Below are 14,691 nucleotides of genomic sequence, written 5' to 3' on the forward strand. Positions count from 1 at the left end.
CCAACAGAACCTTGTGTAAATGATGGAGTGTGAAGTCCAAGACTAGATGATAACAGACATTGAGGCTTCTATCTCGCTCTGACACAGATCACGCTCTGTTGGATCACTAACTTTGGGGGAAGCTAAGTGCCACATCCTGAAGACACTCAATCAGCCCTAGGGAGAGATCTACATGGGAGTGGACTGAGGCCTCCTGCCAACAGTCATGCAAGTGAGCCAGCAGGGAGGCAGATCTTCCAGCCTCAGTCAAGCCTTCAGATGACTGCAGCCCCAGATGACATTGTGACTGCAACCTCAGGAGATATCCTCAATCAGAATCACCCAACTATGCTGAAACCAAATTCTTGACCCAAAGAAATTGTATAAGAGAGTAAACATTTATTACTGTTTTAAGCTGCTAAATTTTGAGATAATTTGTTACATGGCAATAGATAACGAATACAACTACAAACAAAACAAAGATTCACAGTATCCAGTCTGCTGTTTAACACAGACCTACCAGTCAATGCCACAAGATAACAAAAGCAACTAAAATGTTTAAGTATTGAAAGAAAGGAAAAGAAAACTGTCATTTGCAGGCAATAGTCCATCTACTTGGAAAAAATAAAGAATAAGCAAACTAATAAAACTAACAAGAGTTTAATAAGTTTGCCAGATACAAAATCAACTTCTAATAATCAATGGCATTTCTAATAATAATCAACTAGCAAACGTGATAGAAAATAAATTATCATTCACAACAGCAACCAGAAATGTAAGGTAGCCTTACATATAAGGGAATACCTTAACAAAGAATTCAAAAGTCTCTATGAAGAAAAAGTTGAAATTGTTGTTAAAGTACAAAAAAAAAATCTAAATAAATTAAAAGATATTCCATGATCTTGAATGAATATGAATTAACATTATAAACATGTCAATCTTTTCCAATTAATGTATACATTCTATTCAACCTAAATAAAAATTCCAACTGGACTCTTTTAAGGAACTAGACCAATTTCTTATAAAATATGTATGGAAAAATGAAAACCTATAAACAGCTCAGACAATATTTTAAAAAGAAAAGCAAGGAGGGGATAATTGCTATACTACATATTAAAACATTATTATGGGCTGAAATGTGTCTACCCTAAATTTATATGTGGAAGTCCTAAACCCCAGTATCTCAGAATGTGAGTGTATTTGAAGATAAAGATAAAGACAGACATTACCTCTTTAAAGAGGTAATTAAGATAAAAATGAAGTCATTAGGGGTGGGCCCTAATCCAGTAGGACTGATGTCCTTATGAGAAGAGAAAATGAAGACACAGGGACACACAGGAGGAGACACAGGAAGAAGATGGCCATCTACAAACTAAGGAAAGAGGCCTAAGAAGAAATCAACCCTGCCGACACCTTGATCGCAGACATTTAGCCTCCAGAATTGTGAGAAAATTAATTTCTGTTGCTGAAGCCACCCATTCTGTGGCACATTCTTATGGCAGCCCTAGCCAACTAATGCAAACATACTACAAAGCCACAATAATACAACAGGTTTTCTGCCTCAAGAACAAGACCCAATAAACCCATGAAGTAGAAACAGGAGTGTAGGTTGGGCGCCGGGGCTCACGCCTGTAATCCCAGCACTTTGGGAGGCCAAGGCAGGCAGATCGCTTGAGCTCAGGAGTTTGAGACCAGCCTGGGCAACATGGCAAGACCCTGTCTCTACAAAAAATATTTTAAAATTAGCCAGGCATGGTAGCACGTGTCTGTAGTCCTAGCTACTCGGGATGCTGAGGCGGGAGGAACACTTGAGCCCAGGAGGTGGAGGTTGCAGTGAGCTGAGACCGCGCTGCTACACTCCAGCCTGGGCAGCAAAGTGAGACCTTGTCTCCAAAAAAGGAAAAAAAAGAATGAAAGGGAGTACAAAGAAAGACCCATGTATATACAGGAACTGGATAAATGATAAAGGGGGCACTACAAGTAATGGGATAAAACAGACCACTTAGTAGACAGTGTTTGGAAAACTGGACCAACATGTGGAAAAAATTAAACTGGATCCCAAGTTACACCATTCGCAACGACTCCAGATGGATCAAAGTCCTAAATGTGGAAGGTAAAATTGTAACATCAACAGGAGAAACATAAAACAGTACTTCTATGATACTGGAGTAGGGGGAAAATATCTTAAACAATACCTCAAAAGCATAAAATGTAAGATGAAAAATTGATGAATTTAATCAAAATTCTGTTAAACTGCTGACACTATAAATAAGCAACAGACAAATGAGAGATACCTGCAACAAAAAACTGTCAACAACCTAACATTCAAAGTATACAGTAAACTCCTGCAAATCAGTAAGATAAAGATAGGAAATCAAATAGAAAAATGGGAAAGGATGTACATAGCCAATTCAGAGAAAGAAACCAGTTACAAAGAGCTGCTCAAAATCACTATTAATTGGCTGGGCATGGTGGCTCACGCCTGTAATCCCAGCACTTTGGAAGGCCGAGGCAGGTGGATCACCTGAGGTCAGGAGTTTGAGATCAGCCTGGTCAACATGGTAAAATCCTGTCTCTACTAAAAATACAAAATTAGCTGGGTGTGGTGGCGTGTGCCTGTAATCCCAGTTATTCAGGAGGCTGAGACAGGAGAATCACTTGAACCGGGAGGTGGAGGTTGCAGTGAGCTGAGATCGTGCCATCGCACTCCAACCTGCCTAAAAAGAGTGAAACTCCATCTCAAAACAAAATGAAACAAAACAAAATCATCATTAGTTAAGAAAACACAAATTAAACTGACACTGAGATACCAGTTTGCACCCATCAGACTGGCAACAGATTTGAAGGTTGTTGCTGTGAAGTGTTGGTGGGGATATGGGAAAGAAGAACCCTCATAAACTGCTGCTGAGAGTACATGACCGACTTCATGACAGCAGGGCTCTCAAGCTCCTTCCCTCCACTCCCTCACACACAGCAGCAGACGCAGCAGCAGTATTTGTCCCCAAGCTAAAGTAAAGGATTGCTCATTAGTGAAAGTGGGCTACCAGCTGGGGAGGGTGCTGGGGGCACCGAGTGAAGAGGAACTTGAAATGACACTGAGCAGCAGGCATGGAGACAAACATGGAAAGTAGCTCCACTCATCACAGAAAAAGGCTGGATTCCTCTTCTAACCAGAATAAAATCCTGCTTATTTTGGGTTGGATAATTCTTTTTGTGAGGGATCATCCCATGTATTGTAGAATGTTTAGCAGAATCCCCAGAATGCTATGTCCTCACAAGGCTGAAAAGCAGAAAACGGTGAACTCACTCCTGAAAGCACCTTTATAGTGGCATTAATACCTAAGAGCCCTCATGACCTAAACACCTTCCACCAGGCCCATCTCCCAACACTGTCACCTTGGGGATTAAGTTTTCAACATGTGAATTTGGGGAGACACGGTCAGGCCATAGCAAATGGATAAATGGTTGTATAATCATGTGATGGAATATCAGAGTGCAATGAAAATTAATAGCTAATAGCTATCTATGCATGTTAACATGGATGAATTCATAAACATGACATTGAGCTAAAGCAGCAAGTCACAACACGTGTAGTATAATTCCATATATTATGAAGTTCAGAAAGGGCAAAAAACCACAATGTATTTAAAGGAATGCATACACAGCTGGCAAAACCATAAAGAATTCCAGGGAAATGATAATACAAAAATCTGGAAAGAAATGATCTCTGCAGGGATGAGGGGAAGATGAGGATATAGTGGAAGAGGAGCACAGCAAGATTCTAAGGTTCTAGCAATGTTCTATTTCTTTTTTTTTTTCTTTTTCATTTTTTCTTTTTTTTTTTTTCTTTTTCATTTTTTCTTTTTTTTTTTTCTTTTTCATTTTTTCTTTTTTTTTTTTCTGAGACAAAGTCTCGCTCTGTCACCCAGGCTGGAGTGCAATGGGGTAATCTTGGCTTACTGCAACCTCCGCCTCCTGGGTTCAAGTGATTCTCCTATTTCAGCCTCCCAAGTAGGTTATAAATGTCCGCCACCATGCCCGGCTAATTTTTGTGTTTTTAGTAAAGATGGGGTTTCACCATGTTGGCCAGGCTGGTCTCGAACTCCTGACCTCAAGTGATCCGTCTGCCTTGGCATCCCAAAGTGCTGGGATTACAGGTGTAAGCAACTGCGCCTGGCTGATGTTCTATTTCTTAACCCGAGTGCTGATCATCAGATGTTTATTAATATGTTTTATAATTAGCTGTAAGATACATATACTCTACCGTATACATGATATTTTTCACAATAAACTGAGCATAGTGGCTTATGCCTGTAATCCTAGCACTTCAGTAGGCCAAGGCAGGAGGAGGATTGCTTGAGCTCAGGAATTTGAGACCAACCTGGACAACAAAGTAAGACCCTGTCCCTACAAAAAATACAAAAATTAGCCAGGCACGGTGGTGTATGCCTGTGGTCCCAGCTACTCAGGAGGTTGAAGTGGGAGGATTGCTTGAGCCCAGGAAGTCAAGGCTGCAGTAAGCCGTGATTACACCATTGTACTCCAGCCTGGGTGTATTCTTGCCTGATAAAGCCAGACTTTGTCTCCAAAAAATATAATAGGCTGGGCACAGTGGCTCACGCCTGTAATCCTAGCAGTTCGGGAGGCTGAGGCAGGAAGACCACCTGAGGTCAGGAGTTCCAGACCAGCCTGGCCAATATGGTGAAACCCCGTCTTTACTAAAAATACAAAAATTAGCCAGGTGTAGTGGTGGGCACCTGTAATCAGCTACTCAGGAGGCTGAGGCAGAAGAATCGCTTAAACCCAGGAGGCAGAGGTTGCAGTGAGCCAAGAATGCACCACTGCACTCCAGCCTGGGCCACAGAGCAAGCGAAACTCCATTTTAAAATAAATAAATAAAAATAAATAGCAAAATAATAATAATAATAACAAACCTTAATCTAACAAAATACATATAGATCCACTTTGGGCTAAGATGATAATGGTCAAGAAAGGACACACATGTGCTGCAACAACGACAGAATGGAGTAAACAACAACAACCAGAGCATCATATTTTTGTTTGAAGTTATCAAAAAAGTATAAATTCAAGAAATCTAAATAAAATAAATTCCAGAATGAGATGAGCCCTTAAGTGCTGATTCATACCTGCAGCATGGAAAACATGAAGAGGTAAGACTCTATAGGCAGATAAACTTTGCTAGAAAAGAAAAGCAACTACATTTGGGCTGGTATGGAGGACTGAAATCTGGAAGAGTCTCCAATATAGAACTAGTCCTCCCCACCTACCAATTGTCTCCAATGAACTACTATGGAAGCAGTGATGTGGAAGTGGGGGAAGAGCTGGAAAACACAGAAAGAGTTCTGTAATCTCAGTGGTTAGGTACCAAAGACTTGATGGAGGGAGGGGCCTGATCCTGCTGATCCTGATCCCAAAACACTGCAACGACTGGTGAACTAAAACTAACTAGTACTGATCCAACCCCTGATTAAACAAAAAAGACCACCACCTCACCCTCACTTCCTGATAGAAGGGCAAGCTTTCTCTGCAGGTAAACATTAGCTATTTATTTAACAACTGCATGTGAATCTACAATTATCTCAAAAGTAAAAGGGTTAAAAATTAGCCACTTTAGTCAACAGTGTACTTTTAAACACAACGTACAGCATTCAACCAAAATTAAATAGCATTTTAAGAAGCAGGAAATGGGAGTAAAATGGTAAATAGAAGCAGACTCTCAGAAGAATTAGCAGATAGGAGCTTTATAATAATTATAAATATGATATAAAGTCAGAGGAAAAGATGAACAAAATGGTTAAAATACGAAAAATTTCAGCAGACAAATAAGAAAATATAAAAGAATGAAATGGAAATTCTAGAAATACAAAAAATATAATATCCAAAATGAGTTTGTTAGATGGACTTAATAGCAGACTGAATACAGCAGAAACATGAATAAAAAGAGGTGTGATAGAAATCGTCCCTCTGAAGGCCAGGCACAGTGGCTCATGCCTGTAATCCCAGCACTTTGAGAGGCCGAGGCAGGTGGATCACCTGAGGTCAGGAGTTTGAGACCAGCCTGCCTAACATGGTGAAACCCCATCTCTACTGAAAATACAAAAAATTAGCCGAATGTGGTGGTGCTTGCCTGTAGTTCCAGCAACTCAGGAGGCTGAGGCAGGAGAATTACTTGAGCCCGGTAGGTGGAGGTTGCAGTGAGCCGAGATCATGCCACTGCACTCCAGCCTGGCAACAAAGCAAGACTCCGTCTCAAAAAAACAAAACATAACAAAACAAAACAAAAAATGAAATTGTCCAACTGAAGCAGGGAGAGAGAGAAAAAAAGAAAAAAAAGAACAGAGAGTCAAAGTCCTAAGGGACAACAGCAAATGTGTAACTGAAGTCCAGAGGAAAGGAAAGAGGAAATAGGGAAAAATAAATATTTGAAGAAATAATGGCTAAGAATTTTCCAAAATTGATGAAACAGATTAACCCACAGATCCAACAAGCTCAATGAATCACAAAGAGGATACACACAAAATAATAATAATTTAAAAACCCTTACTTAGGTATATCATAATCAAACTGCTGAAAATCAAAGATTAATAGAAAAATTTTAAATCAGCCAGAGAAGAAAACCCCATTACATTCAGGGGAACAACACTAAGAATGACAGCTAATTTCTCATCTGAAACATTAGAAGGCTAGAAAACGATGGAACGACATTTTCAAAGTGGTGAAAGTAAAAAGTGCCAATCTAGAATTCCACAACAGAAAATATTATTTGAATATGAAGTAAAATAAATACATTTTCAGAAAAAGTAAAACTTAAGAGAATCCACTTCTTATAGATGTCTACATTCCTTCCTGAAGCTCTGACTTTCCATCTGGTATGATTTTCCCCTTAGCCCAGAAAACTTCTTTAGCTGTTTTTGTAGTGCAAGCATGTTGGTAAAAAATTCAAGAGTATAATATTAGTGCAAACCAGACTTTTCAAGTTAAAGATTTCAATTTAAAAATCAATTAAAAAGTGTATAGCTTAAAAAGCCAACAGAGGAGATAAAATGGAATACTAAACATTGCTCAGTTAATCCAAAAATAAGACAGGAAAAGAATAAGGAAGAAAAAAGAACATATAGAACAAAAGAAAAGAAAAAGCAAAATTGATATGTAATCCATTTTGTACATGGATGGATTGAAAAAAATAAAAATAAAAAAAATAAATGGATGGATTGGATTAAATCCAATCATTTCAATAATTACATTAAATGTAAATGGACTCTTCCCTTTAAAAATATTTATTGCCTGCCTACCTTCCTACCTTTCTTTTTTTTCTTCCTTCCCTAAAAAGCCATTAGACAGGCAAACAGAAGTGGCTCAAGGGCCACATGTAAGTACATAACCAGAGTGGGGGCAGATCCAAGAGGCTGCTGGAGAGAGGCCACAGAGACAACACAGGTAAAGGTAAGCAGAGAAGCCAAAATGGGGCCTGCATGTCAAGGAGGCAGCAATCTGGAGGGGTCAGAAGAATCAACTTTGTCACTGTTAGGATAAGATACAAATGTGGGAAGGAAGACAGCCAGAATGAACCCCATGGTGTTGGACTGGAAGTGGAGTGTATAGGGTTGAACTCATGTTTTTCAACACATGGAGAAGTAGATAGACAGATAAATAGAAAGGTAAATGTGTGTATAGATACAGACTTATATATATGATGCTGTTCCCAGCCCCTTTCAGTGGGCTGAGCTGGGAAATATTAGGATATATATATATTAGGATATATATGTATGTAGATTTATACATATACATCTATACATATATATGTACACTATATATGCACTATACACTATATATACTCTATACACTATATACTCCCCTTCCAGTCCAACACCATGGGGTTCATTCTGGCTTTCTTCCTTCCCATATTTATATCTTATCCTAACAGTGACAAAGTTGATTCTTCTGACCCCTCCAGAATATACATATACATCTATATATGTATATGTATATATCTACATACATATATATCCTAATATATATATATCCTACTATTTCCCAACTCAGTCCACTGAAAGTGGCTGGGAACAGCATCATCCCACTAGCAATGAGCATCCAGAGACAACATCCAAACATCTCTCCCCACTCAAAGGAGTCAGGGCTCCTTGGATAAATGGAAGATTACAGGGCTGATCCAAGGAAAAAACAAGACGAGCCTGAAACTTCTTTTATGCTAGAAGTTATGGAAATGCTCAAGGAATGATGGAAGATATACCAAAAGGACAAGGGGCCAGTTCACTCATTGGTGCATAAAAAGATGAAAATTACTATCTTTTTAGAAATGAAAGATACGTTACATAAATAAAGTTAACATATAGCCTTCTGAAATGCACAAATTAGAAGTTAATACAGAATGGGAATAAATGAGCTAAGATTTCAACTTAAAAATACAGAAAAAGAAAAATATTCATAAAGTAGAAGGAAGGCATTTAAAAAGGTAAAAGTAGAAATTAATAAAAGGGAGCACAAAACAAAATATTAACATTGCTTAATAAAATATACAAACCTTTAGCTAACATGCTCAAGGGAAAAAAAAATACACAAACAAGAATGAACTAGGGACAAGGGTACAGGACATAGAATGAGATGGTGAAAGTGGAAATTACAATCCCAGCACTTTGTGAGGCCAAGATGAGTGGATCACTTGAGGTCAAGAGTTTGAGACCAGCCTGGGCAACATGGCAAAACCCCATATCTACAAAAATACAAAAATTAGCCAGGTGGTATGGCGCACACCTGTAATCCCAGGTACTCAGGTGGCTGAGGCACAAGAATCGCTTGAACCCGGGAGGCGAAGGTTGCAGTGAGCTGAGATTGTGCCACTGCACTCCAGTCTGGGCAACAGAGTGAGACACTGTCTCAAAACAAGAACAAAAACAAAAACAAAACAAAACAAGAAATAATCTTAATGTCCTTCAACTAGGGCCGTAAAATAATTTAGCAAACCTCATGCCAGTCATTAGAAAACATAAAGGTAGACCTGTACATACTGTTATGGAAAGCAAGTCTCAGAATAACACATAGAATATAATAGCATTTCTGTTAAATATATATATACACATACACACATGTATCAGGTTGAACCATATGAAACTGCCATTTTTGTAAATCAAAACTTCTTCAATATTGGCAATGCCGCATGATTCACAGGAAGGAAATCACAGTCTGGAAGGAAGGAAAGGAGTCTGAGAGGCATATGAAGGGGCCATTTGCTTCTTATTCCATATTTCTGTTTTGCATGAATCTTTTATGATAAAAAGACATCCATTCGGTGTGTATTTTAAAACAAATAGTTGTTTTAAGACCCTGCTGCTTTCCATCCAGCCCCTTGGCTCTGTCCAGGAGAAGACATTCAGCCCCCACCTCTTAGCTTCTCTCAGCTTCATCGCTGGAACACCATCCTCCTGGGGAAACAATTCAAGCTATGGAAGATGTTCTAGTGTGATTCCATGTTGGAAAACCAAGAACAATGGCCAGGTACAGTGGCTTATGCTTGTAGTCCCAGCAATTTGGGAGGCAGAGGTGGGTGGATCATTTGAGGTCAGGAGTTCGAGACCAGCCTGGCCAACATGGTGAAACCCCATCTCTACTGAAAATACAAAACTAGCTGGGCGTGGTAGTGCACACCTGTAGTCCCAGTTACTCGGGAGATTGAGGCAGGAGGATCACTTGAACCTGAGGCGGAGGTTGTAGTGAGCCGAGATCGCGCCACTGCACTCCAACCTGGGCAACAGTGAAATCCTGTCTCCAAAAAAACAAAAGAAAACAAACAAAAAAACAAGAACACCTTCAGTGCCCAAATGCAGGAGAAGTAACCTGGCCATCATGCGCAGCACCACAAAGATGACTTTTGACAAACTTTGGTTCTTGTATACACCCTTTGCATATAAGGTACAAAGGAACAAAACTATGGCTGTATGGAAATAAGCTCATAGAGGAGACTGGGAGAAAATGTCCCTAAATGGTACCAGTGGTTGGAGAGAGGGGATGGGATTATGAGTCATTTTCCTTCATTTTTTTGAGACATGGTCTCGCTCTGTCACCCAGGCTAGAGTGCAGTGACACAATCACAGCTCATTGCAGCCTTGACCTCCCAGTCTCCAGCGATCCCCCCGGCCTCCTGCCACCCCCTGCCACCCCACCCCCAGTAGCTGGGACCACAAGCATATGCCACTACGCTGGGATATTTATAATTACTATTATTTGTAAAGATAGGGTCTCTCTGTTGCTGATCTCAAACTCCTGGGCTCAAGTGATCCTCCCACCTCCACCTCCCAAAGTGCTGGGATTACAGGTGTGAGCACTAGGCCCATTTTCTTTTCTTTATTTCTCAAACTTGCTACAAGGTTTGACTGTTTTTACTATCAACCTAAACAACATGAAACACACTGAAATACAAGCTGAAAACTATGGCTTATTAGCCCTGCCCAGATGGTGTCTATCATGCCTGATGGTGTCTATAAACATCAAGAGGGCAATTGTTCCTTAAAAAAAGCAGGTTCAGCCAGTGGTTGAGAATCCAGCATCTGGAGCCAGAATGGCTTGGTTGAGATCCCAGCTCTGCCAGTCCTGACCAAGTTATTTAACCACTGCAAGATTTGGTTTCCTTGGTTGTGAAGTGGGAATCATATCAGTACCTACTTCAGAGGTACTGTTGTTAATAAAGATTAATTGCTGGCCAGGTGCTGTGTTTCACGCCTGTAATCCCAGCACTTTGGAAGGTCAAGGTGGGCGGATCACAAGGTCAGGAGATGGAGACCATCCTGGCTAACACAGCGAAACCCCGTCTCTACTAAAACATACAAAAAATTAGCCGGTTGTGGTGGCGGGCCCCTGTAGTCCCAGCTACTCGGGAGGCTGAGGCAGGAGAATGGCGTGAACCTGGGAGGTGGAGCTTGCAGCGAGCAGATATCGCACCACTGCACTCCAGCCTGGGTGACAGAGCAAGACTCCATCTCAAAAATAAAAAAAAAAACAGATTAATTGCTAAGGAACTGGGCCAGGCACAAACTCAGTGCCCAACAAATGCTGGCAGCTGTTAGTATCACAATAATCATTTTTATTCAAAGTGCCTCTTTATTCCCCTTAGACACTATTAAAACCAAATGAGATGATGACTGGGCAAGAATGAAAACTAGAGCTGGCCAGTCCACATGGCGGCCTGGAGAATGAGTCCTCGCGTGTGTGCAACCTCTGTTGGTTCCAAGTATGTCTATTTCAGTGATCACTCAGCAGAGCGGCAAGACAGGTCTGATTCTGCATTTAAGCTTGCTAAGAGGATAAGTAACTCTATGCTGTTTTGCACAAGAAATGCTTTAGAGGCTGGGAATAATGCCACAATCCCATCAGCTCCTCCTGAGCCCATGGGGGCCTTCTACCTAACTGCTTCTCCCTGTATGCTGGGCTGTTCCCTTCCCTGGGCTCCCCTTCTGAGAGCCAGAGGACCCCTGCCAGGCACTCCACCAACTCCAGCACCATCCCTGCCCTGCTCACCCAGTCTCATTTTCAGGGAACTTGGAAGTCTTTGCAGACCTTTGGGAAATGTCTTTTTACACTTAGGGTGGTGGGATGAGGGCATTCGGAATGCTCATGGTGGTAATTTTACATATTTTAAAATATTGTATTGACCTAGAACACACATCCTGAAAAATGCACACATCATAAGCCTATAATCTTCATAAATTTTTACACACTAAACACACCCATGGAACGTGAAACAGAACAACACCAGCACCTCACAGGCCCCTTCTGAAGGGCAACTACTAATTATCCCAACTTCCAACAACAGTAAATAGTTTCATCTGCTTTTAAATTTTTTTTTGAGACAGGGTCTCATGGCTCATTGCAGCCTCAACCTCCTACGCTTAAGCAATCCTCCCACCTCAGTCTCCTGAGTAGCCAGGACTACAGGCATGGCCTACCACGCCTGGCTAATTTTTGTATTTTTTTGTACAGATGAGGTTTCACCATGTTGCCCAGTCTGGTCTCGAACTCCCGGACTCAAGTGATCTACCTGCCTCGGCCTCCCAAAATGCTGGGATTACAGGTGTGAGCCACTGTGCCTGGCCTGTAGTTTCATCTGCTTTTGAACTTGGATGTACAGAGAACCCTGCCATATGTATGTCCGTGTTTGGCTTCTTTTGCTCAGTGTTACATTTGGTGAGATTCACTCATTTCATTGTATATCACTGAGGCTGGTTCATTTTCATTTGTGGGTAGTATCCTGTTGTACAAATGCACCACAATGCATTTTTCCTGTCTACTATTAATGGGCACTGGGCCACTTCCACTGTGGGGCTATTCAGCATAGTGCTGCAATGAATGTTCTCCTGTACATCTTTAGTAAACACATGCACAAATTCCTGTTGTGCCTTTACTTAGAAGTGAGATTGCTGACTAGACGTGTATTCAGCTTTAGTAGATGCTGTCTAACAGGCTTTCCAGGAGGTTTCCCTAATGGGTATTTTTATAGTATCATTTTACTCTGTCAATTCAAAGGTATAAAATATATATTACATAGAACTTGGATTGTCCATAAAGTGTCATAGGAAGGCCCTCAAGCAAAGCAGCTTCACTCTCTTCTCTAGTGACAACAGCTATAGCCCAGAGGGACAAATACATCTTAGAAACCTGGACTTTATAGGTGGCCAGTCCAACCTCCTTACAGACCCCTAGACCATTTCAATGCCGCCTGTAAAGGGAACTCACTGACCCCCTAAAGCTGATTATTCTACAGCTCAAGTTCTCAGAAATCCCTTTCTCCTCCTTTTGGCTCCCCCAGCCCCGGGTCTGCCCTCTCCATGCCAGTTGCCATGGTTTGAATATGTGTCCCCTCCAAAACTCATGCTGAAGCTTTATCTCCAATATGACATATTGAAAGATGGGGCCTTTAAGGAGATTGGGTTATGAGGGCTTTATGAGTGGATTAATCCATTCATGGGTAAACAGATTAACAGGTTAACGGATTAACGGGTTATTGTGGGAATGGGACTGGTGGCTTTCTGAGAAGAGGAAGGGAGACTTGAGCTAGCACACTCAGCTCCCTCACCATGTGATGCCCTCTACCTCCTCAGGACTCTGCAGAGAGCCCTACTAGCAAGCAAGCCCTCAACAGATATGATCCCTCAACCTTGGACTTCTCAGCCTCCATAATTGTAAGAAATAAATTCCTTTTCCTTATAAATTACCTAGGATCAGGTATTCTGTTATAGGCAACAGAAAATGAACTGAGATATCAGTCTTCTGAGTTTTGACAGTGATACTACATCCCCCTCTTCCCTGTCCAAGCTGAAAGACGCAGACGGTGTCCCACAGGCAATGGAACCTGGCTAGGCTAGAAGGACAAGATCCACTCATGTCCCCAGACCTTGCACTGCCTATGTCTTTGGAGTCCAGAGCTCAAGACAGCTCATCTGCAGCTTGGAGCTTAGGGTTACAGAAAGACCTTTCCCAGGTCCTACAGGTCCTGGTCAAAAGGTCAGGCTATTGTGGACACAGCTGAGAAGGAGGAACAGCCTACCTGCTATTCTATGCCTGCCTACAAGTGCCAATTGACACACTTTCTCACCCCATCCCCAAGGTCAGGCTCCACCTTCCTCCTGCACAAGGCCCCCTGAAAGAAAACTTTAGTAGACATTGACCCACTAGCCCTGGCCCCCCGGGTGTGAGCTGGCCCTGAGCCCCCACCCCAGGACACATGCTGCCAGTGGCTCACTTACTGATTCGATAGCCCAAGCCTTCTGCGTGAATCCTCTTGGCCATGAATTGTCCTTCAATCAGTGCTCGAACCTCCACATCCCCAGGGAATGCTGCAACCTGTCTCCAGAAAAAGGTGGGCACAGAGTAAGGAACTCTCATTGTCCATTCGTGTGTGTGTGTGTGTGTCTGTGTGTGTGTCTGTGTGTGTGAGTGTGTGTGTCTGTGTGTGATCTTTTTAAACAATAGCCCAGATTTGAAACTCATAGCTGGGCTCTTTAACCACTATCTTTGCCTGTCACACACACTCACACAAACACACTACTGAAGCACACAAGCCCACAGCCTCACATGCATGTCACTTTGAAGAGTCAGAGACATTACAGAATTTAGTCTCAGGCAGCTGAGAGTTCAAGTTCTGTCTACCATTCAGCTCTGCAATCTTTAATAAGTTACATTAGTCTTGCTATCATTCTTTTTCTTAACAAAACGGAGATAATAGTGGTGCCTGTTTTTTAGGGTTGTTGCAATGATCAGATTAGACAACAGAGCCTGGAAAATGCAGTACATACTAGATAAGTGACAGCCACGAGCTTATGCTGAGATCCCACCCCTGTGGCATGTCCTTCAAGCTAGCACTGATGGGAATCAACCCCAGGCTCACCCCTGCTTCTCTGGCACCTGAGACCAATGCTAGAACCTGCCGCCATCCCCCTCACGAACAGCTATACTCTAACCTTACCAACCTTCTTCTAGTTCCCAAGCTGCTCCCTCTGCCTGGAAGTCTATCCTACTCTTTCCATGGTGAGATCCTGAGTACTTTCAGGTCTCAACCTAAAGGCCACCTTCTCAGAGAGGCCCAGGCCCGATTACCCCACCCAGGGTAAGTCTCCAGCCCACCCACCAGCTGCTTTCCCTTGCAGCACTCTGTTCTGCTTCCCAGCCTTAGCACCTGCTGCA

The 14,691-nt window shown here is 41.9% G+C and overlaps 1 protein-coding gene across 3 annotated transcripts in view; it reads right to left on the reverse strand.

Annotated features, from left to right (window-relative positions):
• XYLB (xylulokinase) overlaps positions 1 to 14,691 on the reverse strand; it is a 75,565-nt gene that overhangs the window by 20,644 nt on the left and 40,230 nt on the right. For all 3 annotated transcript variants that reach the window (XM_025375815.1, XM_025375816.1, XM_025375817.1), the window contains one exon: positions 13,755 to 13,851. In XM_025375815.1, the coding sequence (XP_025231600.1) occupies positions 13,755 to 13,851 (97 nt within the window). The remainder of the gene's footprint in view (positions 1 to 13,754; positions 13,852 to 14,691) is intronic.

Source organism: Theropithecus gelada, chromosome 2 (genome assembly GCF_003255815.1).
Source record: "Theropithecus gelada isolate Dixy chromosome 2, Tgel_1.0, whole genome shotgun sequence".
NCBI lineage: Eukaryota > Metazoa > Chordata > Mammalia > Primates > Cercopithecidae > Theropithecus > Theropithecus gelada.